General features: G+C 50.4%; 1 protein-coding gene across 1 annotated transcript; it reads left to right on the top strand.

Moving 5' to 3' along the window:
• Positions 1-10,577: 10,577 nt before the first annotated feature.
• LOC144179126 (neprilysin-1-like) lies at positions 10,578-21,338 on the top strand. Its single transcript, XM_077707355.1, has 2 exons — positions 10,578-11,307; positions 19,195-21,338. Exons 1-2 carry the CDS (start codon positions 11,152-11,154, stop codon positions 21,274-21,276), a joined length of 2,238 nt encoding a protein of 745 aa, XP_077563481.1. The 5' UTR covers positions 10,578-11,151; the 3' UTR covers positions 21,277-21,338.
• Positions 21,339-27,895: the final 6,557 nt, after the last annotated feature.

The following is a 27,895-nucleotide window of genomic DNA, read 5'->3' as shown; positions in this document are numbered from 1 at the left end:
TTGTGGCCGTGTGTACTTTGATAATCCTATTAGGCGCAGTGCAGCAATATTGGGATAGCATTTCGCCATCCCTCGCGCAATCCCTCTCGTGTGGCTACTTCAGCAAGTGATTGGTACTAGCGATTGCAGATCCCTGTCACTTCGCTCATTGCGTTGCTTGCAAAAACCGCTCCATGTGGTTACTGCTTTCAAGCTTGAGTTCCATCTGTGCTGGGCGGTGCTCAAGAAACGGCAACAAAAATGTTAGGCCAAGAAGTGTGGACCTAAGTGGCAAGGAAGCGAGGAGCCGACGAACAGGTGTGGGAATGCGCGTCGGTGATTGGCTGTGTTTAGTGATGACGTTAGCTCCACTATTTCGTCAGTCTTCGCATCTCGATTGCGAAGGTGTTTTTTTCTGTTGGCCTGTACCTGTTCCACGGTCCTGTTCCAAGAGGACCATTCACTGGTTCACACGTTCATGATGGTAAAAGATTACCTGAGGCAGCGATCGACTGTTTCCATAGTGCCCTTAACGCCCCCACCACAACCTTATTGGAAGTCTATGGGGCCGCCTCAAAACCCGCCACGGTGGCTCAGTGGCCAAGACGTTGCGCTGCTGAGCACGAGGACACGGGTTCGATTCCCAGCCGCAGCGGCTGCTTTGCTGATGGAGGCAAAAAGCAGGAACGCCCATGTATACGAGATTTCGGTGCACGATGAAGATCCCCAGGCGGTCAAAATTAATCCGGAGCCCTCCACTACGGCTCGTTTCACCGCCTGCGTTGCGTCGGCGCGTTAAACCCTACAGTCAAGAATCAAGGGGCCTCCTGAAAGCTGTCATAGCTCTTCAGTTGCCGAGCTAGGCCAGGTTGAGGTAGTAAGTTGTGGGTTCCCAGATGAGAACAAAGCAGATGGTATCATGTGAGATGGACATGTTTGTGTCTTCAGCCAGCAGAATTTCAGTGTCCCTTCAAGTGAAAATTTTACCTCAGTGGAGGTCGGTATCACATTGTTAAATCATTTTATTTACATCAATAACTCTAAATAGATGGGTGAGCTAGCGGCATAAGCTGCAAATTGTCATAAGTTGATGGGCTCGTGACAGCCCGTTTGAGCCGCTCACATAGTGTATTAGCTCACATAGTGTATTAGCTCACATAGTGTATTACTGCGCCCAAGCGATGGAAGCGTGTGTCAACGCGCGCGCATTTTGAATGGAAATTGTGCTTAACGCCCTCGTTTTTCTTTTCTTTTTTTTTTTTTCCACGTAGTATAGATTAAGTCCGAGAAATCCCAGAAACGACTCGCGTCACGTTCAAAATACTCGCAGTAACGTACTCTGCACCACGCGGAGGAACAGCCGACTGCGGTGGTGAGGTACAGGGGAAACCGCTAGGGCCCTAGAGAAAATGGTACCTGGTCCCAGCTGGTTTATGGCCAAATTCCCAGTTGGGTGCTGCTGGTCCCAGCTGGTCCCAACTGGGACCAGACTTCCACAACGCAACTACAGTGTACTAGAAGTTTAGTACACTTTAATGCAACAAACTCGGACGCCATCGCCGACCAACCGCCTCACTTGCGTTCCTCACCGGACGAAGTTCCCAGCGTTCTGTGTGGATTAACGTAGCGTGTGCAAAGGGCTGCAGAGTAGTGCGTGTGCATTTGGAAGGGCAGGAAAGTGAAGCATGAAGGTAGCTGGTAGCACACGAGCAACCTTGCAGTAAGGAGGCTAGCTCCTACAGTGCGTTTCAGGTTCGATTTTGGCCGCGGGAAGCGTTTTTGCCTTTCACTTCAACCGCGATCATTCATCATGATCGTCAGAGAAAGTTAACAGGGCGTATTAGCGGAGAACGGCATCAGTGCAGGACACTAAAGCTTCTCTTTGATAACTTTTGTGTCACCGCTAATAACGAGCGGAGTCCAAAAGTCTGTACCTGAATGTTGACACGCGTCGAACCATTGAATAGCACTAAGACATTTTTTCTAACGCCAACGCAAACCATAAGGTCAGTATGGTGGCACCGTATTATCTCGTGTTGTCCTATGTTGTTTTTTGTACTATGTCGGGAATAAAAAAGAGAGAGGACTTTCCACCTTGCGGTATTCAACAGTTATCCCTACTGTCTCTACATTAGGACTCCAGAGACTGGTTCTGGCCATGTCTATACACGAATGGATCAGTAACCATTTCCAGTTCTGCCGGTGCTGTAATAATATCAGACAAGCCTGTCGACATTCATTTTAAACTTCCCAACTTGACGACGTCAACGGCCACTCATACACTGACAGCTATTCTGGAGGCTCTTTTATTCATAAAGCAGGAATCGCCAGAAAGATGGGCTGTGCTCTCCGACTCCAAGCCCGCTTTTCAGTGCCTTCTGAGATCTGCCCTTCATCTCGGCCCGTATGGACAACAAGTGGCTGAAATGCAATGTATATACTATGACCTTGTAGTCAGGCATGAGCATGAGTGGCTTCCAAGCCACCGCGGCATTACTGGGAATGAATACGCGGATAAAGCGGCTCTCTACGCCTATAAAAGTGCCGGATCCCACTGACACGCCCACTGACCCACTGCATTCGACTGACTGCATCCCAGTGACACGCCCTGACGCAGCAAGGACACTGCACTCCACTGTCCGCGAGATCACACTCGCTATGTGGAATACACCAGAGTTATCGAGCTCTCGTCTCTATTCACACGACTCCGATGTGCACCGCCAGCCAACTATATCATGCCACGTCAATTGGACGTCCCTTACCATTGCTAATACCCTTTCACTATCGGCATGACCAACAACCCTGCAGTAGACGCCACCCAAGAGACAACTAAACACACCTTTTGTGCCACTATGACCCATACGTCGAGGCAGCAGCTCTCAACCACATTCCACAAACTCGACGACCGCCCATTTACTGCACAGACTATTGGATGACAGGCGCTGCCCGTAAAAGTCCCAACTTCGCTTTTTAACACGAAAGTGTTTTATTCCGATACACGAAGGTTTTGCTGACGTAATATCGGTCACGGAAGTGACGCCAGTACAGCGAAGCAATCGGCCTGTAAAGGGTGCATACCTGCAATCAGGGTCTTCTTGTGGAGAAGCAACCTTTAGAACCAAAGAGTACGTTATACTTAGGGTTGTTCGTTTTTGGGGTTTTATATTTTAACACGAAAGTATTTTATGCCGCGATACCCCAAGATTTCACTGACGTCATATTCATCACGGAAATGACGCCAGTACACATTTGCCGACGCGACCCGTCAGCAGGACGTCGCTCGCCAAGCACACCCACAAGACAGCCGCCGACCCGCAAATCATGCTCAGCTGCAGATTTCGCTGCACATTTCACTTTCGTGTTTTACTGGTTCCTATGACAGAGGAATCAACCACAGTTTTTTTTTTTATGCTCTCTGCTGGAAACAGCTCTCATCGGCCTTGTGCCGAGGTTCTGCTCCGTCCGGAACTGACGTGGATCACTACAAAATCACTCTTCCCAGTCTCCCAACCGGTAACGTTGTCCTCAACACCGTTTTCCTGCATGCGTACTTAAAAGGCCGTCCATTCCGTGCTCCCGGCATCGGGATGCCCTGACTCGCGTGAACAACCTTCGCGATGGATTGTGCATTGCTCAATACGAAATGAGCCATGTGTCGATGCTTACTTGCGCCTCCAGTGTCGTGAAGCACAAGTTAGTTCAGCTCGAGCACATCACATCACCCGTCAAGGGACTAAAGCACTAAAGTGTACGGTGTTTGACCCGTACACAAGAAACAACATGTGAAGCCCCCCCCCTAGGCCAACTAAGTCAATTTTTCGTGAGCTGGCTGCGTTGGTGAGGAATGATCCACCGGACTGGTTGAATCTTTCGGATGCGTGTCTGCTTGCCTGGCTTTTTTGAAGGACGCAAACGAAGCTGGAGTTTGTGCTTCGCCATCGATGCCTGCTAGCTTTTGTATTGTCTGTGATCGTGAGTGTGCCTAAATGTTGTGCCTAAAGAAAAAAAAAGTCGGAATGTGGCGATCGAATAGATGCCGGCTTCATAACGCGAGGGATTCAGGTTTGATTCCGGCCACGTGAAGCGTTTTTTGCTCTCCTTGCGCTTCGCGTTTCATCGTCATGAGCAGCACCATGCACGCTTTGAGTGAACCCATTTGTGTAAAGCTAGCTTTCCCACAGGCCATTTTGGCGTTACAATCTGCGGCGCAAGTGGGGCATACAAAGCTTCGCTTTAATATGGCGTTATGTTGTAGTGACGGAAACGACTGCCCCAAAGGGACCGACGATAACAGGACGACACGCCCACAGGACGACACGCCCACCACCGACTTATGTTAAAGATGAGTAGTCTTTCTTGGGCTACTTAAACGCAGAAATTTCGGTCTGTCTGTCTGTCTGTCTGTGACTCGATTCAGCTACCGGGCCAAAGTGAAACAGAAACTGTGCAATAGTCTTATATACCCACAGCCAAATCTAAACGTCATGCTCATATTTGTCAGCACGTGTGGCACGGGTGTTAAGTGTGTCAGGTGTTAATGCTCATACTTGTCAACATTGTTGAACAAGAACAAGACATTAAGCAAATATAAGGCAGATAATCGGCACATGATCAAGTGATATTTGCGGTGTTCCTTTGTTAAAAAATCCACGGACGCTAGGTTTTTGCGATACCAAGTGAAATACTACATCAACTGCAGAAAACCGCTGCCTGCTGTTGCCCACGCTACCTGACGGCATTTAAAAAATCAAACGGCGACAGCAACGAAAGGTTCCGCTAGATAGGTTCCACGTACTGCATGGAACGCTCGTGAAGTAGCGCAACGTGGCTCTATAAACGTTGTAGTAGGGTGCCTCGATTGACGCGCGTCTCCGTCGTACGGCAGCACTGGCATCGAGGCACCCGGCCGCAGATACTCGGCAGCAGCTTCCTGGTGGCGACCAACCCAAAACACGCATATCCGGAAATGCCGACATCACAGCTGTACAAAAAACGGTCTGGCTTGTACCCGCATGCATGAGACCGGAATGCAGCTCTCGTGCGGCCTTGATATATCTTTGTGACCACCAAGGTCTTGTGTTTCCTTTTTTGGGGGCACGAAGCTAGGCCACGCCATCCATTCCTTCATTTCACAGACGGCTCGTCTGCCTTGCTAAAATGATTCCGATCCGGCTTTCTCGTTTTGTTGCTTTTTTTTTTGTGGCTCTAATGGAGCTGAGTGAGATACTGAATCCTAGTTCTTTCAAATTAAACGAAGTTGTATTTTCTCTTCATGGCTCCTTTAAATTCTTTCTTCGACTGTACTGTTTTGCCTTATCTGGTTCTTTTTAATGAAAAATGATAAAAAAATCTTCTTGGCCAATCCCCGAGTGGGTATGTGCCATTTTTATGGGCCACCTTCACCACCTTTCCACTTTCTCTTTCCCTTCATATCCATGCTTTCCCCATTCCTCGAAACAAGAAGGTGTGTCTACACAATAGAAGCGTTTTACCACAGCCAACATCCCAATTCAGTTTCCGGCGCAGGCCGCCAAATTGCGAGCGCGGACTGCAATCGCGAATAGCAGCCCTTCGAAGCCTTGGCATTACTATGCATGGCGGAGAAGAAGAAGAGAATCACCAGCTGCACGCCGGAACGAAACAAGGCGCACGAGGCAGAAGAAGAAGACGCGAAGCCGAGAGCATTCTGCTCGCTCACAGCTGTAGGACGAGACCCGTTCGCCACGCCTTTATTCCGCCGTCTCCTGACCACCTCCGACCATGGCCCACCGCTCGAGGTCCGGAAGCAGGCACGACGGGCTTTCGGGGATGTCCCACAGGGCCAGTCACGCAAACCGCAGGGCCTCCGTGCACGCTCCTGTCGGACATAACGGCAAGCACGAAGGGCCTCCGGGGGGTGCCTCCAGGGTCGCGGGTCACATGAGCCGGAGGGCCTCTGTGTACGTTCCTTTCGGACATGGCGGCAAGCTCGACGCTCCGCGCGGCGACCACATGGCCCGCAAGGACTCCGTGCACGTTCCGATCGCCAAGGTGAGCCGCAGTTGCTAAGCGCCACCATCCGCTGTTGCAATAGAAGCGCAAAGGTTCACGGGTACAGTCTGAGCGAGTGTGCGCGCGTTGTTTGTCACTGAGCGCTTACCTTTCGGGGAAGCCCCTGGTAGCATCCATCGTTGTTGATCATCAAAAGCGCGATGCTTAAGAGAGAAAAAGATAACTTTATTGAAAGAAGGTGCCCCTAGTCCGGGGCTCCGGGTATGGAGCTCAGGGCCAGATCTGCCCGTTCCGTCAGCTGTCGCTGACCTTGAGCGGTTGAGTCGGCCAGCCACTCCTCCCACTCGGCGAAGGTGACGTGAGGTATGGGCGGGAGAGCGGGATCCTGGGTGCATGCGCAAAGTGTGTGATACATGTCCGGGTATTCACCGCAATGGGGACAATGTGGGGTACCCTCCATTTTTCGGAATTTGTGTATCATGTAAGGAGTGGGAAGCGTACGGGTCTGTATTTGTCGAAGTATAGCTGAGTGCCGTCCGGTTAATGTTATGTGAGGTGCCGGGAACAGCTGTCTGGAAAGGCGTGCCTCCTGAAGAGCTTCTCTCATATCAATGTAGCGGCTGCCTGAGAAGGGCATTGCCCTCGGATGACCATCCGCTGGTGCCCGGCTGTTGAGTTCGCGGGCGAGAGCATTAGCGCGCTCATTTCCAGGGATGCTTTCATGCCCAGGGATCCAGAGCAGCCTGAATCGTGTTGAGCTACCCTGTATCGCTTTTTCTATTATCTGTGCCGTAGTTGTGTTCAGCTGGTTGTGAATGAGCTGGCGACACGCCGCTTGTGAGTCGCTGAAGATTATTGCATAGTCTTTCTGTGTGCAGCTTTCAATGGTTCTTGCTATTGCTCTTGGTTCAAGGTCGGCTGATTTCGTTTTCTTCCGCCAGAAACAGACAAACACGCGCACGCACACGTGAAAGCCGTTGGCGGACGGGAGGCCAGGAGAGTCCTCGAACCGGAAGTGGCGGGAGAAGACGACGTACCCGCGAGCCTTTGCGCTTCTACCGCCCACATATTGCCTCACCTCGGGACAAAAGTAAATCATAGACAAAATAATTGAAGAATAACATGTCCCTTTCCCTCGCGAATTTGAGGCCTAGCTCATTGCGCGTGTTCCCTGCTCCGGCTTCGAGTCTGCAACGCGGCGTTCGTCCCCTGTACCTCGTCCACCGTGTCAACCGTGCTTACCGCTATAACCATTCAAATGGTCACGTTTGCTCGCTTTAGCCGGGGCATTGACTGCCCTTTGCTTTTTAACACAAAAGTGTTTTATTCCCGGATACACGAAGATTTCGCTGACGTCATATCCGTCACGGAAGTGACGCCAGTACAACGAAGCGAGCGGCCTGTAAAGGGTGCACCCCTGCACACAGGGTCTTCTTGCGGGGAAGCAGCCTTTAGTACTGAATGTATAGTTTTGAAGCGACGCGGCGTTCGCATGCAAATGCATGTATTCTTGGGCGGGGACGTCGCTTTGGGAGGCGGGAAAGAGTAGAAAAGGTACAGAGAGGTCCCCTGAATGCCAACCTTCCCCAGTAGGCAAAACGGCACGCAACAGGGAGCGTCGCTTTGCCTACTGGGGAGGGTACGCATTCAGGGGCCTCCCGGATGTATCATGATAGCATCGTTATTGAGCATACGGTATGCTCAATTTCTACTGAAAACTAATCCCATCGTACTCCTTTAAACACGCGCACGCTGTGATACTCAACTTTTGTTGTCTTTTATTGATTTTTTTTTCATATTTTCGCGTTTTTATTTATGCAGCTTTAAGACATTTGGCGCTTAGACCCGCAGCGCCCTAACTAGACTCCGGTTATTTTTTCGCTGTACAACTTTCCCGAGTTGAATATGAAGCGGAATGACGGGTGCGCCAACCACCGAGGAACGGTTTGGAACCCGCCGCGGTGGCTCAGTGGCTAAGGCGTTGCGCTGCTGAGCACGAGGTCGCGGGTTCGATTCCCTGCCGCGGCGGCCGCTTTCCTGATGAAGGTGAAAAGCGAAAACGCCCGTGTGTACGAGATTTCGGCGCACGTTAAAGATCCCCAGGTGGTCAAAATTAACCCGGAGCCCTCCACTACGGCGCGCCTCATCGCCTGCGTTGCGTCGGCGCGGTAAGCGATACAATCAATCAATCGATTCGGAACCCGCTACTCATCGAGACGGAAATTGTTGCCGCTCACGTTCCTCTTGCGCGTCATAGTTAAAACAAGCGCGTCTGGTCATAGCTTTGAACAGAAGCGGCGCTTCATCAGTTCCGTGTCGTCAGCGTCGTGCGCATCACTGCGCAGACGCGGTACTATGCGTTTAAATTTCGCGCCGAACATTTCCGCGTGAGTGCAAGCATATTTCTGCGACGCCCGGATCTGAAACGTACTACCATGATGAGTAAGAGTTTGCTGTTGCGTTTTGTTTCGTCCCGTGATCGGGAAACCGCGAGTTCAGCAGGCTGCAACTGTCCCGTGCTTGTGCCGTCTCACAGAACTGGATTCCCGTTAGCAGGGCGAAGCACCACGAGCGGAGACCGACGCGTTTCCGTGCGCGTTTTCAAAAGCGGAAGCTTTCTTAGTGGGACCTATGGCGTTCTGTCAACAAAGTAATGCGTTTCCCCATAAACCGGTTGGCCGACCGAAAATCTCCGATGAGATCTCTAGACCACGGCGTAAGAATACACACTGCGCGCGACGGCGCGACCAGATCTTGTTCGCCGCTCAATGCGCTTCTCCGGAACGTCGCCAGAGTGCGCTCCGCAACGAGGACCTCAAGCCGGTCGTGGCCTGTCTGCTCGCTGAGGTGCGGTGGCCGCAGTGCAGGTGCTGTGGGATCGGTCGGTGGAGCGGCGTGTACGTGAAGTTTTTAAAGAAATTTTGGTCTGTCTGTGACTCGATTCAGCCACCCGGCCAAAGTAAAACTATGTCTGCGCAATCTACCCTTCTAAGTCCGGTGTAATGTTCATACTTGTCAACATTGTTGAAGAACAACAAGACATTACGCAAATATAAGAGAACAAATTAATACAGGAGTGATATATGCAGCGTTCCCTTATAAAAAATCATACATGCTTGACTTTTGCGAATTTAAATACTTCATAAACTGCAGAAAAAAAAAATTCACTCAGCCGTCGTCGCCTACTACCGCCCGCGCCATATAGCTTCTGGCGGCATTTTAAGAAATCAAGTGGCAACAGTTACGAAAGGTTCCACTAGGTAGGTTTCCACGTTCTGCTTGGAACGCACGTGGACTAGGGAAACGCGGTACTATAAACATTGAAGTAGGGCGCCTCAATTCACGCGCGTCTCCACCGTACGGCAGCGCTGTCATCGAGGCACCCGGCCTGGAGCAGTGGAACGCGGTAAATTTAAATAGGCTCGAACAAACCTTTAGCGTGTTTCCCTTGCGAGGAGCTCGACGCAAGAGCTAGGAACAACATGAGAGGTTAGCGTGAAAGCGAAGGGAGGCATTTACTTGGCAAATGTCGACGAAGACTATCGTCTTTTGTCGACATTTGCAACGAAAGGAGCAGATACGCGGCCAATTTTTTTAATTGCAGATAGGCACAGACAAATTTAAAATGCTGTCGACACCAAATAATTTTGGGCTGCTTCTTTGGACACACGGCGCATGCGTGAAACAGGGCTTCCATTGTGTCGAGACGATTACTTGAAAATCGCGAAAAACGAACGGTTCTAGATAAGACAATACATGCATCGATGATGAAGAAAGAGTACGATAGTGTACCTTTCTCTCATAAACCACGTATCGGTTAGATCATTCGCAGACTCGTTTAGTAGTGCGTGATAAATGGTCGCGTGGGTTTGTTCTTCGTTTTGCGGTTTGGGTCTTTGGAGGTTTGACGATCGATGATTGTACGCACTTTCAGCGAAGGTTGCACACAATTTTAGCGCAAGTTTTGACGCCCTTTTGCCGCGCTTCTCTCGACTTGTAAAGTTTTTCCCTCTCCGAAACCGCGGTCCGGCAGCCTCCACGCGTGTTCCCGACGGCTGCCAAATCGGTTTCCGGAGAGGAAAACGCGCGCAGAAACCGCCGCGTCCTTGCCCGCACATGTGTTTCGCACTTAAAGGAGCCACGAGCCGACCGCTCTACAGCCGCTTGGAAAGTTTTGTTCACCGTTAGTGAACCTAGATGGCGCCACCATACTGTGGCAAGTCGTTTTCTGCCTCTGGTTTGTTTTTGACCATATTTGAAGCTGGCTCGTTTTTGTTCGGGGAGAAAATAATCGTTTCGTGAAACAGAGTGCTCGCTCGACAAATATATAGTCTAGAATGATTGATTGATTTTAGGGTTTAACGCGCCGACGCAACGCAGGCGATGAGGCGCGCCGTAGTGGAGGGCTCCGGATTAATTTTGACCGCCTGGGGATCTTTAACGTCCGCCGAAATCTCGTACATACGGGCGTTTTTGCCTTTCGCCTCCATCAGAAAAGTGGCCGCCGCGGCCGGGAATCGAACCCGCGACCTCGTGAGCAGCGCAACGCCTATAGCCACTGAGCCACCGCGGCGGGTAATCACGTAATACACCGTTGCTTGCGTCAATCGGCAAGTGTCGTCTAAAAATATACCCAAAGCCCCGCAGTCCTGTGCAGCTAAACCAAGCATAGTTCGCGCAGCACCAAAAGCAGTACGCATCGGTACTTCTATGTTTACGTGTGCTTTCGTAACTTCCACTGTTTGTCCCACCATTCTTACTGCTTTAAAAAGAGTGTGGCCTAAATGTAAGCGCAAATAGCCCGTTCGGCAAGCTTATAAGCTCTGCCAGAGTCTGCCTAATTTGCGTTTGATTTTGCCGGCCTTCGCCAATCGCAGAGCTAGCTGGCATGACATCATAGGTTCTGTTGCGGGAAATGAGCGAGTGGGTCGCATGGTCTTTCCATTTTTTCCTAATTGTACAGCTTATCTGAGCGACGTTTGCGTTTAAAGCGGTGTCAGTATGGTTCTAACGAGACAATCTTTTGAATGAACCAAACTTGTGTTTTATCTTCATGGTTCCTTTAAATGTTGCTCTACGGCGCGTGAGCGGCGCTTGTGGCATTTTGGCCGCATTTAGTATAAAGCGACGGGGTTTCCGTCAGGGGATGCTGCTTTCGAACTCTACACGAGTATTGCGAGAATGCGCAAGGTAACGGCGTGTTTGCTTTTTTCTCGTTCTTGCTTCCATGTCACGGAAAAGGCCTGCAGGCGACAATCCATGTACATCTCGCACAAAAAGGCCTCGTCACCCAGCGAATCAAGAGAAATGAAGCCAAAAAGGAGGAGCATTACCGGGGTAACGTTGCTTCCTTTCTTCTTTCGCCAAGTTGATAGGACATGTATGCACGAATGGAGTTCGCGGAATCGTGGTCACGCTGTCAGTTATGTTGAAGTCGTTTTGACGTCGTCGATGGCGGGCAGAAGCCTCACTATGCGCATTCGCACCCGCGCATAGCATCCCTATTTAGGACCACAGGGGTGCAGATATCGGTAATAGCACCTGCTAAAAATTGCTGGCGGATATATATACGCTTGCCGCGAATCGTTTTCTTGGTCCTCTGGAAGCTCTATAACGCGTGGACTAGGTATTAGACAGTTTTAGCAATCCGTCTGTTCCGTCATTAGGCAGTTTTAGTATATCGTTACCGTGTTTACGTTACCGTTTACCGTGTTTGCGGGAGTAGACTGCGCAGCGCGAGAGTTACCGCGAACGGTAACTACCTGCACAGGCTTCACCGTCGCCAGCGCTTCCGGTAACACGGTAAACGGTAACGCAAACACGGTAACGATATGCTAAAACTGCCTATTTACGTAGTTACCGTGATTACCGGAACCCGACTGCGCCTGCGCGCGCGAAAGGGCGAGGGGGAAGGGCGAGGAGGGGCACCTCACCGTGACGAATGCACGAGCATTGCGAGAGCCTGCCCGCGGAACAAATCCCCCTACCGCGTCGAATGCGCAAGTGCCCAGACGGGTCCCGGTCCACACGGTTAACTACGTAGACGACGGAACAGACGGGACTGCTAAAACTCTGTTGTTGCAGTGGCACAAAGCAGCGCGTTTGTCAGCACTGTTTACGTGCAAAGACGTTGGAGACGCACTCATATATCCATAGCGCCGAGAAAAACTCAGCTAAACTCGGTGACAACTTAAGAACGGCACCGGAAGTTGCCGCTGTGCCTTATCACGGTAGCCGGATGTTTCTCCGCGAGGCGCAAGTAGGGCGTTACTGGGGACATTTTGAACATGGCGTGAGTCGTTCCCGTGATGTTTGGACTTAATATGCTGGTCCAGCGCATTGGCGGAGGGATACACTACATGAGGTGGTGCCGTTCTTGAGTTGTAACCGAGTATAGTGAATTCGTCACTGCATTACATCGAGGCTAACCAAATAAGTCTTTCGTTACCCTTAGCTGCGTAAGAAAAAGCACCAATTTCTGCGTTTCGGCCGCGGATTTTATTCCCCGTGATGGTGGCGGCTATCTTTCATATATACGCAAGAAAGAAAAGGACGACCGTGTGTGAGATTTATGAGCACTTTATTTTGACTTCAGCACTACGGCACGTCTCATCGCGGGATGAAATTCAGAATTTCGAACACCACCTTTTAAACCTGCACCTACGGCTCTAGCTAGACCTCTTTCGTACTCCCCTGAATTCTTCCCCTGGCGGTCGGCTTACTTCCTTGTATAGAGCTTCATATACTCGGTTACAACTCAAGAACGGCACCACCTCATATAGTGTATCACTCCGCCAAAGCGCCGGACCCGTGACGTCAGTGCGCGCGCGTTTTGAAAGGGGTTTGCTGTGAATGCGTGATATCGTCTGCCTTGTCTCACGCAGTTTGTTTGTCGTCACTGGAGTCGTGTGTAAGCATATTAAGTCCAAAAAATCACGGGAACGGCTCACGCCACGTTCAAAATATTCCCAGTAACGCCCTACTTGCGCCGTGCGGAGAAACATCCGGCTACGGTGATAAGGCACAGCGGCAACTTCCGGTGCCGTTCTTATACAGACGGAAATCTCGCTGAAATGTCGCGTGGAGTCATGGGAGAAACTTCCTCAAGGCTATAGCAGCTTGAAGCGTTCCTCCCGTATACTTGACCTGGCTTGCAACGTGCCTTCTTCTGGCCCCTGGCGACAACATCAGGAGCAACATTTTGTTTTTCTTGCTCACGTTGCATAAGCTTTTCAAAATGACAAAAATATTCTTTTAGCTGTACTTCTTTATTTATAGAACACCTAACCATAATTACGGTTTACGCTCGCACATTTTTTAAAGATGGTGGGCGTGCCCTGCCAAGTAAAAACAAGGTCGGGTCATGCAAGCGCGCTTGTTTCATATCCGTCAGGCGTTCACAAAATTCCCCCGCATTTCCCCGAAGGGGAGAATGTGAAAGTGCGAATGCACGGTTGTCGGCCCGCTTGCGGCGCTTGCGCTCGGCCCCCGCAGCCCACCGCCTCGCCGCCTTCTCTTCCATCTCTTCCATCGGGTTTGTAGTATCACGTGTACACCACGCAGTTATCAAGCCGCTATTACGCCGCTGAGTCGCCAACGCACGCCGCTGACGGCGTAGTTTGAATGCGTTAAAGATATAAGGCGCGTCTAACACTGATATCACCGTCGCGTCCGTGGCTTGGTCGGTAGAGCGTCGCGCTGCGGCCGCAAAGTCCTCGGATCGAAACCTGGCGCCGGATGCTGTTTCTTTTTCAAATATAGAGGAGCACTGCGGACGCCAACGCCGCCGGCGGTGGATGGTTTGGGGTCGCTTATAAAGTGCATTCGCACTTAAAATGAAACGCGTCACCACGGCATAGTTTCATACTAAGATATGCTAGAGGGAAATCTGGCGCCACGGTCTATACGCCTCGAGCTTCGCGATCGCTGCGCCTCCTGCCGCCGCTTCTCCGCGGCGTTGACGGGATTTGCGCTGCGTGACTGATAGGGGTTCGTGCAGCGTTTTGGTTCTATTTCGCTTCTTTTCGCCTTTCCGCGCCCTAAAAAAACTTGTTACGGTGACGACTATAGGCAAAGAGTACGTTTAGGTCACTTAAAAAGCAGCTGCGTCTTCGTGGAGTCAGAGTCCTTCAATGCTTTACTGGTCACGAAACTTCGGCGCTCGTTTCATATAGAGCCACTAAATAAGCTACTAGTGGCTCTAGTTTCATATTGTCACGAAGCCAAGGACGACGCAGTTGTTTGGAAAAGAAACAAGTTTATTGGAGCGAACTTGTGCTCCCCTAACAACTGAAAAGAATACAGAGGCGGCGAAGCAGCGGTCAACAAAGTGACGTACGCGCGTCGGCGATCGTGATCGAATGCCCCGGCGCCTGGCTTTTATCTTTCGGCGCGAGAGTTTCTGGAACCGTCGATTCGCATCCAGAACATTGTAGATCACAGAAGATTATTCTGGGCTAGCGGCGTTAGGGCGAAACACTCTGCTTATCTGAATGAGATAGCCCGTGCGGCATGAAAATAAAGGATGGAACACGCGCTTCGCATGGGACACAGATAACAGAGCCGGGCGCGGCCGGGCATTAAAAACAAACAATAAATAAACAAACCCGTACATGGTTCGTGGCAATATAGGGACCGCGCGCGCCACTAGAGGCGCCACCGCCGCACGAAGGTCATCCAGCCGCCGCGCGTGCGGCGTATTGGCCAGCTCTTGGCGTGCAAACGCTTGCTGCTTTTGGTGTCTGCGCGCTGATTAAGTGTTTTTTTGTAGTAGTTAGCGATGAATAGTCCAGTCATTGTGTATATCACTTGTCTTCAATTGGGTTTTATTTTTCGAAGTAAATTACCGTAGACTTCGGCCGCGAACGGCAACGGCTTCTGTGTGCTCTGGCACAAGCGCTGCACCGTCGTGTTTACGGATTTTAAAATCTATTTTGCTTCTTTTCTTAAAGCAAAGTTGTAATTAACACATATACGGTAGCTGTGTAGTCATGGACTGCTGCGGGCCTATCGATAATACAATAAAAAAAAAACTGAAAGAAACCAAGTACGCGTCGTTCAGACTACACTTAATGAATCCGTTGATTGCTCTGGAATGCACAGAACGCTAAAAGAGGCAGCCCAATGGTATTGTCGTTTCGATGAGTGGGTACATACTTGAGAACATCAAAAAACGCTGAAGAAACACGAAGGATAAAAACACGAAGAGATATATGTTGCACCATGTGTCTTTCTGCATCCACGCTTTGCAATACTTGCAAAAACAGGAAGCGAAAAAAGAACAATAAAACTGATTTTATCACACGCAACAAAAAAATTGTTACGAAGGGAGACAAAAGAGCGTGGTCCAGCGTACAAAAATTTATTTTTTCGCGCTGCGATGTGCAGCACATGGAGGAAACAGAATGTTTCCGCGTAGCCAAGAACGAAGCAAAGCTTTTCTGAACGCAGCCAGCTAGTGATCTCCTGCACTACAAAAGACTAGAATGAAACACAAACGTCGAAGAAGCAGTCCGCAGTGTGACGTGCACAGATGAACGTTGATAAAGTGAGTTGCGCGGCGTTTGCTATGCATGCATTACTCTCGGAACGTTATTAATTTCAGATCCATGGAAATAAGATCGAGAACATTGTCGAAGAAGCAAAAAATCAAGTTGGCGAAAAGGTCGCGTCCTTTCCATGTCAAGCAATATTTCCCGACGGGACGTACGACAAACAGAGCAAATGGGCGCTCCGGTTGAAACGCCACATAAGAAACCGGAATCGGCCACGCGCGGTTACAAAACAAAGAAAACGAACCCTAAGGGATAATTCGCGGAAATATGAAAAGTAAAAGCACAAGAACGTCCCAAAGCTCTTTTACACGCGAGCCTGAGCGCAACGTAATACAAGTTTGCAAACAGGTAACGAAGCACCGCTACAACCTGACGATATGACAAAAATCCGGCTTTAAGTTAGCCTTGTACCATTCTAGGTCCACGATGCTCTCAAAATAGTACATTGCTTTTTCCATTTTCACACACAGAGCATTTCCACACACTGTCGCACACTTATAATCGAAGCTGAAATCTCCCGTTGCTTGCCTTGGTATGGCGCGCCTCCAATTCTGACGCAGCTGCCCGTCGCTCGGTCAACAGAACAAGGAAACATTTTCTGTGGTATCGTTGTACAAGGAACGACATCCCGGGACGCAACACATGTTCGGCATCGTCGTTGCACTAATTTAGTCGCATCACGAGAGCGCGATATTCACATTACATTTTTTTCCCGCACAAAACAAACACAACTCGCCGCGGCTCCGCCGTTCTAGCCAGCGCAACGCCGCTCGAGGAGTGACCTCAGTGAGAGGGTGGCGCCACCGCGCGGCGTCCAAACGCAGCATATGAAGCTCTCCCATTGAGTTAGGGAGCAGTTTCGTGACCAGTAAAGCATTGAAGGACTCTGGTAGAGTATACGATCGCCTGCAAGAGCTACCCGGGGACGCGGTTCTCCGCACTTCGTCGCCGCTCTTCCGTGAGTCGGCGACGGCAGCAACATATCACCCATGTCACCTCCAAAACATCAGGCACAAATGAATTCTACTGACGCCTCGTTTAGACCTGATACTGGCACAATGAGAGGTTGGCTTCATTTTGCAGCGTGGAAAACGAACGCGGTTTCGTTTCGCATATATACGCCGCAGCAAAATAAGTTTCGCTGATGTGATTACCCAATCCCGGACAATAATTTATGCCTTTTATAAGAATATAAACCATACAAAAATGTAAAGTATATTCCAAGCCTGTGCGTCGTTAAACATGTGCCCACAAACGACATATAGCAAAAACCAAAGAAATGAAGCCACAGAAAAATAAATGCTGTGCCAATGCGGAATTTAGAAACATAATAGCTCTAACGGAAATGAAAAAAAAAAACAGTGCAGCTTCTGGCATGCTAAAGACATTCGTCTAAACTTAAGCCAGGTAGGTTTCACTAAACCAACTATACGCGAAATGCACTGCTATTTCGCGAGAAATCGGTGAGGGGGCGGGGAGGGGGACGCCGTGTACAAATGCGGAGCGGAATCAAGTAATGAACGTTTTAGTAATCCCACACATAAATCTCCCGTTCACTTTCCTTTTGTTTTCTACTTCAACGAAGAGCTGATCGTACGGCGGACGCAGTTTTGGAAGTATACAGGGTAGGCTGTTCAACAAGCGATGAAATGTGTCGTTGGAAGAGTGTGGTATGTGATAAGGCCCTCTGATTTCAGTTTCTGGTTTATTCTGCAGGCTCCCTGTGCCATATCATGACGATATTTCGAAGAAGCATTTAGTCGCAGACGCGGATTATATTGTAAGCCCGTCTCCGCGCTGCTCGCAGAGGATATATGTAGCAAATGAAGGTCTGCGGGCGCGCACCTCACGACAAGGAGACTCTGTCGTGTGCTGATCCCCGAGTATAATTATGCATTATCCATCGTACTTTTGTTGAATATTCCCGAAATTAACACAGACTGGCTTGTAGGTGGTGGTGATCAATATCTGAGGTATAATATTGGCAAACGTAACAGGTGTGCTGTCAGGTATGAGTACTCCGCTGATTATGTAAGCGCACAAAACCGATTTAAATCGTAGTGTATAGCCGTAGCATGAACATCTGAGGAACCGGTGGTTACGGAGACACGGCTATTGAATTCAGGTCAGTGTAACTACAATCGGCTCCATCATACTCGGGTTCCGCGACGCTGGCCTGTGGCACACACCTGGCGCTTATACACACCGAAAATACAACACTAAGATCGCGTCGGAAACAATTACTTTCTCGTAAACACACCCCATTTGCGAACAGAGCGACTGCTCCACACGAACAAGAATTTCAAACGCCCACAAACGGTAAATCTCAGTCGTCGCAAAAGCAGCGGCGGCACTGGGGAGCGGGGCGCGGACTCCCGCGCCTGCTTTCGAAACGGGCCGCTAGGGGGATACAGGCCGCGCTCGAGGCGTACGCGAGCCGAGCTTCAGCGAGCGTTACGTCATGTACCGGGAAGGCGTGAACAGGTTGAAAAGTCGCCTGCGGCTTCCAAAAGCAACACTTTTGCTGTAAAAGGTTGTTTAAATGTGGTGGATTATTATAAAAATAGAGTTCCTAAAATATGTATTTGTGAAGGATTATTTAGAAGCTTTACGCTGGACGAACAAGAAAAACATTTTTTTTCAATTGTCGTTGATTTCGGCTTCAAGAGCAAAAAGAAGCCATGTGGCTAGCCAAGTCAAGCAGGCAAGGAACGCCGCTCGCTGCTATGGCGGCGTCCACGACGGCACGCATGGAGGAAAAAAAAAAGGCACGCTACTGCAGCGACAGATTTCCCTCTAGTATATGCTATAGTGTCAAACTCCATGCTCTACGGTACACGCTGGCACGCTTGTTGAAGCGCGGCTCGCGTCGACATTAGCGCCAGATTTCCCTCCAGGAGATAGTATGGAACTCGGGATGATTTGATGCCGGTCCTCGCTTTGCAGTATGGAAATTTTTCCCTGGCCCAAGAACGCGTGCCATGCCAATGAGATTCGGCGTGCACATCCATTGCAGTTACATAATTGCGAGTTGAGGCTTCAGCCAACTGTAATCCAACGGAAACAAGTATAATAGCGATGAACTAACACCCATCGCTCGCCTTTAGCTGCTCGAAATACTGGTGAACATTGCTTCGTCTCCGAAAAGCTATGACGGAGTCAAATTTGACCCTAGAATATTTTAAAATGTAAAGAAGAGTGACTTCCGCGCAGCGAACAGGCTTTAGCAATGGCACGAAACGCTTTCTGGGACTCCCCCCACGGATCCAACGGCTTAATAATTTTAAGCGCAGCGCTACAGTGAATACAAGGCAGCCAGTTCGATTTGCGGCCGTTACCGGGCTGTTTTCTCGATGTAGGCCAGCAGTTAAGGAAACAGTCCGCGAGCATCCGTTGTCTGTGCTCCTTGAAGACGCGAATGCGTACTATCTTGATCACGCATGCGCAGTTCGTTTGCAACAAGGCTATGTGATGCGCGTGCGAAGTTACCCGGAACGCCGACAGGCGGCTCCCCCGAACGTAATGACACGCGCTCCCGTGTTCACCCCAACTGTGATCAAGATAGTACCTAGCGGAACCCCCAGCCTCTTACTGTGCAATGTTCATGCCGGGTGCGAAGGCGCGTTTGCAGCCTGGTCTGGAGGGTACATTTGTGCGTCCTTTTCTTCAGGACACAGACGACGCCCACTCGACAAGATCTCGGGCACAGCAGGAGGGCGCAGGGAGGGAGGCTCCGAAGCGGGAGCGCCTGCTCGTGATATCCATCGTGGTCCTGGTGGCGACGCTGGTGTCGTTCGTCGCCATTTACCTCCTGCTCTTCCGCAAGGCCTTCACTATCGACTACTGCAACACGGACGACTGCGTCAGCCACGCCAACGCCCTCTCCACCGCACTGGATTCCACCGTGAATCCGTGCGTGAACTTCAGCGCGTTCGTCTGCGGCCGCTGGCGGGAGAGCGCCGCCCACAAGTCCGTTCTTGACCGCGGCAAGTGGCTGGCTTTGAAAAACTCGATCGCCGAGCTGGATAGCGACCTGTGGCTGCACAGACTGGCAAGCAAGTTCTACCACAAGTGCCTCATCCGGGAGAGCAGAAGCGCCGACAACATCCGCTCGTTAAAGACATTTATGAATGAATCCTTGAACCTGGTCTGGCCCGAAGGAATACCGCCCAACGACGACAACTTACATCCGCTCGCTGTTATGCTGGTAATGGCCGTCAGGTGGGACGTCAACTTCCTGTTCCGTGTGGAGATCGCCTACAACAACACACTCAGCGGTGGAGCGGTTTCGTTTGTCAGGTGGGGTCGACTCGACGCTGCGTGGAGAAGTCACCTGGCGAGACCCATGAGCGTGTCGGAGTATCATGACCACATCGTGGATCACCTGAAAGAGCTGAAAACGGATCTAAAAGGCGCAACCCCCGAAGAGCTGCAGCAACTCGAGAAGGACTTCACGACCGACATCTACGGCGCACTTCGCAGGCGGGGCAACCAGACGTGGTTCGAATTTAGAGGGCTATCCGCCAGAACATCCGTCTCTCCCGATGCCTGGAGAACCTTTTTCAATGAGGCGCTCGATCGACGGGACATGTTCGAAGAAGAAAGCAGGATCGCGTTCGAAGACAGCAAGATACTGGATAGCATCAAGAGGCTGTTCCTCCAGCACTCGCACGTCCGTCTCTTCATCGGCCTTGCCTGGATGTTTATCCAGTCCCATTTGTGGGCGGCGGCGGGAAAGCCCAAGCTCATGTTCGGCGACGCCGCCGAGGAGGGAAAGAAGATAGCCTGCCTCGAATTCGTAGATTCGCGTCTCGGGCTGCTCAGTTCCCTCCAGCACCTTGGGCGCCGCTACAAAACGCCGGAAATCCGCCAAAATATTTCGACCTTCGTCAATCGCAGCAAGCACGTGCTTAAGTCGTTGCTTAGGACAGCAAGCTGGATTGACACCGAGGTTCTTGACCAGGCCAGAAGCAAATTAGACGCCATGACGGTTGGCATTCTGCCAGCCGAGGAGTTTTTCTTGCCCAGAGGCCTCGAAGAACTTTACAGGAACTTTACGCCAATTAACGGCACCAACTTCATGGACACCTGGAAACAGTATTCGGAGCTTTACCAGAAGCTGCAGCACCACCAACACTTTAGAGACGTGTACAGCAAGCGTATGAGCTTCCGCCACGAACCGTACACTTACAACTATCTACTGAACGCAGTCGACGTGGCACTGGTGGGACTCGAACCGCCGCTGTACTACCTGAACGCGACGCTGGCCATAAACTACGCCGCGGCGGGCTACAGGATTGCGCGGGAGATGTGCCGAAGCTTCGACCATCAGGGACAGAGCATCGACCACAGGGGAGCGCACGGCCGCTGGTGGCAGCTTGTGCAGACCACGGAATACAGTCAGCGGCTGAACTGCGACTTAAAGCTCACCCTGGGTGGCAATTACACGCCGGACATAATTCCAGCCATCCCGGCCCTGGAAGTATCCTTCGCGGCGTACAAGTTCGCGGTCGCCACGGATGTTAGTTTCAAGGGCGCGCAAGACGTGAGACTGCGAAACTTGGAGGCCTACTCGGACGACCAGATATTCTTCATGACCTTTTGCTACACGTTCTGCACGAAGGGAGAAGAATCGAACGATGACGAGTGCAACGTGCTGGTGAAGCATTCGAGCGCCTTCGCCAAAGCGTTCCAGTGCCCCCCGGATTCGCCCATGAACGTGCCCGAGAAGTGCACTTTTTTCCTCGAGTAGCTTCCCCAGCTCTGGCGCCGAGGGAACGCCCGAGCGAGAAGTCGGAAGACCATTTTGTGTGTGTGTGTTGCTAATTCTTTCTGCGTGCAGGGGTATTCGACGCTGTTTTATAAGAGTATTTTTTCTCTAACGCTTTGAGCTATTTCGGGACTGCTCTGTTTTCCTTTCCTGCGCGGGTAGTCGGAATATTATGACAGCAGGCTGAGACGAAAGCTGACGGCAGTGAGATTCATCTTCGCAGCGCACACATAATACGACAATGGGAGGATAACAGTGAGATGCCACGGTGGTCCGTATACTTTTGTTCTCATTCCCACGCACCATGCTATAGGGCAATTTCTGGCATGTAACAGCAGCCGAAGCCGAATGCCAGATTCGCGAAACATTACACTTGCATGTTCACATGCTGCCCGGTGGATGTTTCTTTGTATAGTTGCAGCTACGGTGTGATAGTGTCGAGCCTAGGTAACGGCCCAAGACCTTCGCTTCGCGTTCTCTGCTCCGGAACGAGCGGGGTGTGGAGTGTGTTTCGGTGCAACCTGCTTCGACAGTAAGACGGGGATGGGCTGAAAGGCACAATTTGGCATATTTGACCTGTAGTATCTAGGGTCAGATCTCAAGGTTTCGAAAAAGGTTTCGCGACAGAGACAGCTGGGACAAAACTCTTCATGCACAATGCGTTCCAAATACGCGCAGAAACATTTATACAAAAGAAAAAAAACTGCACAATAGTTGGTTTCCTCGATTTGGCTACACTTTCTGCACCAGTTGAGCGGTGCAGCACACTCGCACTCGATTTGCCAGTGCAGCTAGCGCCACCTGCACTTCGGCCCTCGATTTGACGCTGTACTGCACGAGTTCTACACTTCTGCACTAGCCTCTGTGCGAGTTCGTCTCGTGCAAGGTACAGCGTGCTTGTTGTTTTTTTTTGGTGCGCATAGTAGCAGACGGCTCCAGCACGATACTTGTATCAGTAAACGGAGTAGAAACGACAGCGTTTTCCGTTTGAGACGAGAATGGTCGTCACGCCCAACAAGCTAGTGCATTTGTGTACGAAACACAAGGTGAGTGCGGGTGACGCCATTTCGAAAAAAAAAAAAAAAAAAGAACGCGAGCGCGCAAACACGGACCGCAGCAGACGACCTTTGTGCACCTTTGCCCTCGATTCGGCCGCTGCGCGGAAAGCGCTAGTGTACGGCTGCACTCGCACTAAAAAAACTGGCGCTGCACTTGAACGACACTTTTGTGAACTAGTGCACAAAGTGCAGCCAAATCGGGGAAACCCAGTGTTGAGCCATTTGTGCACTTTAACATGCGAAGGGCTTGAGCATGTGCGCGGTGGATTTCTTAAATGATTCTCCCCCTTGATTTCGTTTTGGGCGCAGTTTGTAAATCGTAAATCATCTACGGAAACCACCTTTACGTAGAAGTGATTTCCTTCTATTACTTTCCTCTCGATTTTATGGTAACCCTGAGTAGTATGCGAAGCAGCCATGGGGTCGACTCAAGTTCCCATTAGTCTTCAGTTCGATCGTGGTGTTGCGGGAGGAGAATGAGGAAAGCGGAGCACGCGCGCGCGTCATTCATACCGCGGAGCTACAGTGGAACCCCCATCAGAGTATGCAGCGGCTACCGTCGCGTCTCTAACCCTAAGCTGCTTCGCATTATCGCGCGCGGAGCCGCAGGTGTTGCCATTCGCTGCGCAATCCCGGAGAGGAGAGGAGCTTCGGAGAGGAGAGGAGGAATGCCTCGCATACTACTAAGGGTTCTCCTACGGGAAGATGACGACGGTGGTGGAACGCGAAGCTATCTTATGGATTGTTTGGTTGGCCAATCCCTAGGGGCATCCTGCCACAATCATCATCAGTGGTGCCAGGCATGCGCAGTGGGGGTGCAGACGGCGGACGACGACGAGGGAGGGAGGGACACAGCCCCGAGCATGAGATAATTGGCCGCGTATCTGCTCCTTTCGTTTGCAAATGTCGGCGAAAGACGATAGTCGATTCGTGCCCCTGCCAAGTAAATGCCTCCCTTCGCTTTCCCGCTCACCTCTCATGTTGTTCCTCTTCCGTCGCGCTCCTCCCAAGGTAAACACGCTAAATGTTTGCTCAGGTCCAGTGATTTCCCTACAGCCCCCCTAGGGGGTGTTTAGACCCCCCCCCCCCTAGTTTTTCTGGGCACCCCCCCTTGAATCCCCAAATTTCACTCTTGTCAGTCCTTGTATGGACCATTTTCAGTATCGATCTGCGCATGCGCGAGCTGCCCGTCTGCTATTCTTGGCAGTAGCCTCGGGCAAAATAAACAAAAGTGCGCCCCCCGAGCTTGCTGTTAGCGTTGCACGTATTTATTTCCTTTTTTTCGACAGCTCGTGGCAAGTTCGTATGTGCACACAAAAAAGGCTTTCAAAGGAAAGGGGCAAAGTGGTTTGAGGCTGACCACGCTGCGAGCACATTGCTACCAGCCAGGGAGTAGCGAAAATGAAAAAAAAAAAAAGTAAAGGAAAAGGGGAGCTTCAACGGCCGCAGATTAGTCACGGAAACTTTCGCCTGCTACCGTGACATTCATATGAATGGTACGGGTGACGGGTGGGTGCGGGAGCAACGGCAGTACGAGAACATTTTGTGCACGAGTTCTCCGAAACACAGATATTTTCGGGGGTGTGCCTTACTGCCATTTTTAATACGCCGAAGTGGAATACCACGTGGGGGACGCAGCAATTCCCCACTCGCTTGAAGTGATTTTGGGAGTGACGCCGGGTGCCCAGGGAAAAATGGTCCAATGGAGGCAGCGGAAACGCGAGTATGCAGGACAGTCCCACGGTCGAGGGAAGTTTACTTAACTAGTTATTTAACTTAACTTAATTATTTAACGTAATTATTTAACTAGTTAACCTAACCTAATTATTTAACTAATAATTTAACCTAATATTTTAACCTAATTATTTAACTTAGTTAATTGACTTAATTATTTAACTAGTGGGATAAAAAAACAGCTGTTCTAGTTTATGAACCCCCCCTTTCCCCAGAGCGATTGATACACCCCCCCTTGATTCGATGCCTGGGGAAACCCCTGCTCAGGTCTATTTAAATTTACCGCGTTCCACTGCTACAGGCCAGGTTCCTCGACGCCAGCGCTGCAGTACGGCGGAGACGCGCGTGAATCGAGGCGCCCCACTTCGTAGAACCGCGTTGCCCTAGTCCACGTGCGTTCCAAATAAACCGTGGAACCCATGTAGTGGAACCTTTTGTAACTTGCCGCTTCAATTTTTAAAATGCCGCAAGAAGCTATAGCGGCTCGGGCGACAGCAAGCGACAGTGTGTTTTTTTTTTCTGCAGTGAATGTAGCATTTCATTTCGCGAAAATCAAGCATCTATGAATTTTTTTATAAAGGAACACTGTAAATATCCCTCATGTAATAATTGTCAGTGTTATATCTGCGTAATGTCTTGTTCTTGTTCAAGAATGTTGACAAGTATGAACATATAAACCGCTATAGGAATAGCCAGCTGAAGCTTAGCTCACGCTATACGTATATCCTGGCATAGCCGAGCTAAGCCACTGCTATTTTTTTTTCATAAGTACGCGGGGTAGAGAGTAGACCTGATGATTCGGGGAAGTCTTGCCACTTCGCTTGCCGCAGCGTCAATGAGTGCTGTAGTGTGGAGCGTGGTTCCCATACGAAGACGAGAAGATTGGTGGAGCTGTAGACCAACGCCCCCTGTTGCGTATTTGACAAACCTGGCCACCTATACGCATCCCACTTCCGCCTTTTTTTCCCCGCCGTACTGGATAATCAAAGTAATGAACGTGTTGGTGGGCTAAACCGATCTAAAAGATACCAAACTATATTAACTACAGGACTGCGTATAATTGACCTAAAAGAACATGTTACAGCAAAAAAAAAAAAAAAAAACCCGCCCGCATCTTCCCACGGGGGGAACAAGAGTAAATGCGTCGCAGAGTGGTGGGGGTATCGCGTGAATGTTGCGTAATTGGGCATGGTTTGGGAATGCTTAATTGTTATTTCGTCTTTATTATTCTTATTTATTGAATGAAGGAGAAGCGAAGGCAAGGAGTGTAAAGTTAAAGTCTATCTTTATTGCTTGGTGCCGTCAAGCAAAGCGTCAAGTCAAGCGAAAGCCAAGCAAAGACGCCCTTGACTGAATTCCGAACGCGCGCTCCGCCGCTTATATACACACCGCCCGCGTTCGAGGGAGAGGAGTACGGGGGAGAGACGCGCATGCGCACACTTCCGTACACAAGCGCGCGAACTTTCCACGCACCCACCACGCCGTTGTCACGTGTACACGCCCTGCCGCCGTTACTGTTGAGCGCGACGCAGCGCACGGGTAGCTACGACGCATGCGCGCACAGACGCACTCCCCCCGCACCGCCGCAGCTGTTGTTGAGAGCGACGGAGCGCACGGGGTACACGCGCTCCTCCCGCACCGCCGCACCTGTTGTTGAGAGCGAGGAGAGTACGGGGGAGAGACGCGCACCTGCGCCTCGACGCGCATGCGCAATGAGCGTGTGGACGGCGCCGCCATCAACGACGGAGGACCAGGCTAGCCTAAGAAATGCTCCGCATTTAAAAAAAAAAAAGAGGGAAGATCACACTATCGCGTAAGACTTGATTGATTGATTGTGGGGTTTAACGCACCGACGCAACGCAGACGGTGAGGCGCGCCGTAGTGGGGGACTCCGGATTAATTTTGACCACCTAGGGATCTTTAACGTGCGCCGAAATCTAGTGCACGGGCGTTCTTGCCTTTCGCCTCCATCAGAAAAGCGGCCGCCGCGGTCGCAAATCGAACTCGCGCCCTCGTGCTCAGCAGCACAACGCCTTAGCCACTGAGCCACCGCGTCGGGTCTAACGCGTAAGGCTTGAAGGTATACTAAAGCTGTACGCAACCTTCACGACCATCACGACGGTTTAAGTCAAGGAGGTTAAAAAAATTGGTTTAAGTCCATGATTGCAGCCGATTTGCGGCTGCTTCGCTGCTGCAACGACCTTTACTCCATAATTGTTGCTAGAAGTGTGAGCTTCCTTCATTTTAACAGCGAAGCTGTTTAGTAAATCATTTTTTTGTGTCCGCAGTTAAAAATACAAGGATAATGCCGAGCCTACCCACCAAGGGAGATTGAACAAGATTGGCCAAAAACAATCGACCCTTTGTCGTGTGCTGATCCCCGAGTATAATTCTGCATTATCCATCGTACTTTCGTTGAATATTCGCGAAATTAAGACACACTGGCTTGTAAATGGTGGTGATAAATATCTGAGGTATGATATTGGCAACGTAACTGGCGTGCTGTCAGGTATGAGTGCTCCGCTAGGTTATGTAAGCGCACAAAAACGATTTACATGGTAGTGTACAGCCGCAGCATGAACATCTGGGAAAATGCAGGTTACAGAGACTCTGTTAGAAAATTTCAGGGCAGTGTAATTACAATCAGCTCCATGCATACGCCGGTTCCGCGACGCTGGCCTGTGACACACAGCTGGCGCTTACGCAGGCCGAATGTACCACACTAAGATTGGGTCAGAAATATTCACACTCGTAAACACACCCCATTTGCGAACAGAGTGACTGCTCCTCATGAACATCGATTTCCAATGCCCACGAACGGTAAATCTCAGTAGTGAACGTGCCGCAAAAGCAGCGGTGACAGTAAGGAACGGGATGGGCCCCTAGGGGGATTTCAGCGGCGCCCCTACAGGCAGCGCTCGAAGCGTATACAGGCATGGAATGGTCATGTCGGCCGCCTAAATACCCTGGCGTACCAATGGACTCCTACAAGAACAGCCCACGCTACTGGGAACGGGGGAAACACCGCCGTTATACGCTGGGAGCTTTATGCCGCACGCATCATGTTTCGCGCTACAAAATTACTGTGTGTTCTACAAATTTCGCACAGCGCGCGGCTCCCGATTCAGCGTTTTCGCAGGACCTTCGCGACACTTGTATGGTCGTCTTCTATGAGCCTATGAGAGAGGAGAACCTGTTTATATGCCCGCCTGTGCAGGGGGACTTGGGCTGACACACCTTTGTTTGAGGCTGCTAGTCGCTGGTCCTTGGTTCCTTCTTCACTGGATGCTTTTGTCAATTGAATCTTGTGGTTATTCTTCCTGGTAATATTGGTTCTCCTAAATTTTCCTCACGGCCATGTTTGCGGGGAATCATGCTTGAGGTGCGCTCTTGTGTCAGATTTCTATTCGCTTTCCCACCGGCTATTTATTTACGGTGTCGCGCAAAAACATTAAAACAAACATTTAATACCAATGCTATTTCCTGCATCGTTCTAAAATATTTCTTTATACGGATATATATATATATATATATATATATATATATATATATATATATATATATACATAGGAGAGTTTAATGGCGTACATACACCGGTAGAAAACACTAGGCCGCGATGCAGTAGGCGCTGGCAAACAGGCAGAACGTGCCTCGAACCTCGTCCTTGTCTTCTTTTCAGTCCTTTTCTTACAGGCGCTGTTGCGCATACACAGATGGGAGGATTGTAACAGAGAAGCCGCCTGGAGACATACACTAATGGGCTCGATATATATATATATATATATATATATATATATATATATATATAT

The sequence above is a fragment of the Haemaphysalis longicornis genome, unplaced genomic scaffold, assembly GCF_048455015.1.
Source record: "Haemaphysalis longicornis isolate Haplotype H1 unplaced genomic scaffold, Haemaphysalis longicornis Haplotype H1 scaffold_4, whole genome shotgun sequence".
Lineage (NCBI taxonomy): Eukaryota > Metazoa > Arthropoda > Arachnida > Ixodida > Ixodidae > Haemaphysalis > Haemaphysalis longicornis.
Note: the sequence above shows the minus strand (reverse complement) of the source record. Positions and strands in the feature narration are given on the sequence as shown.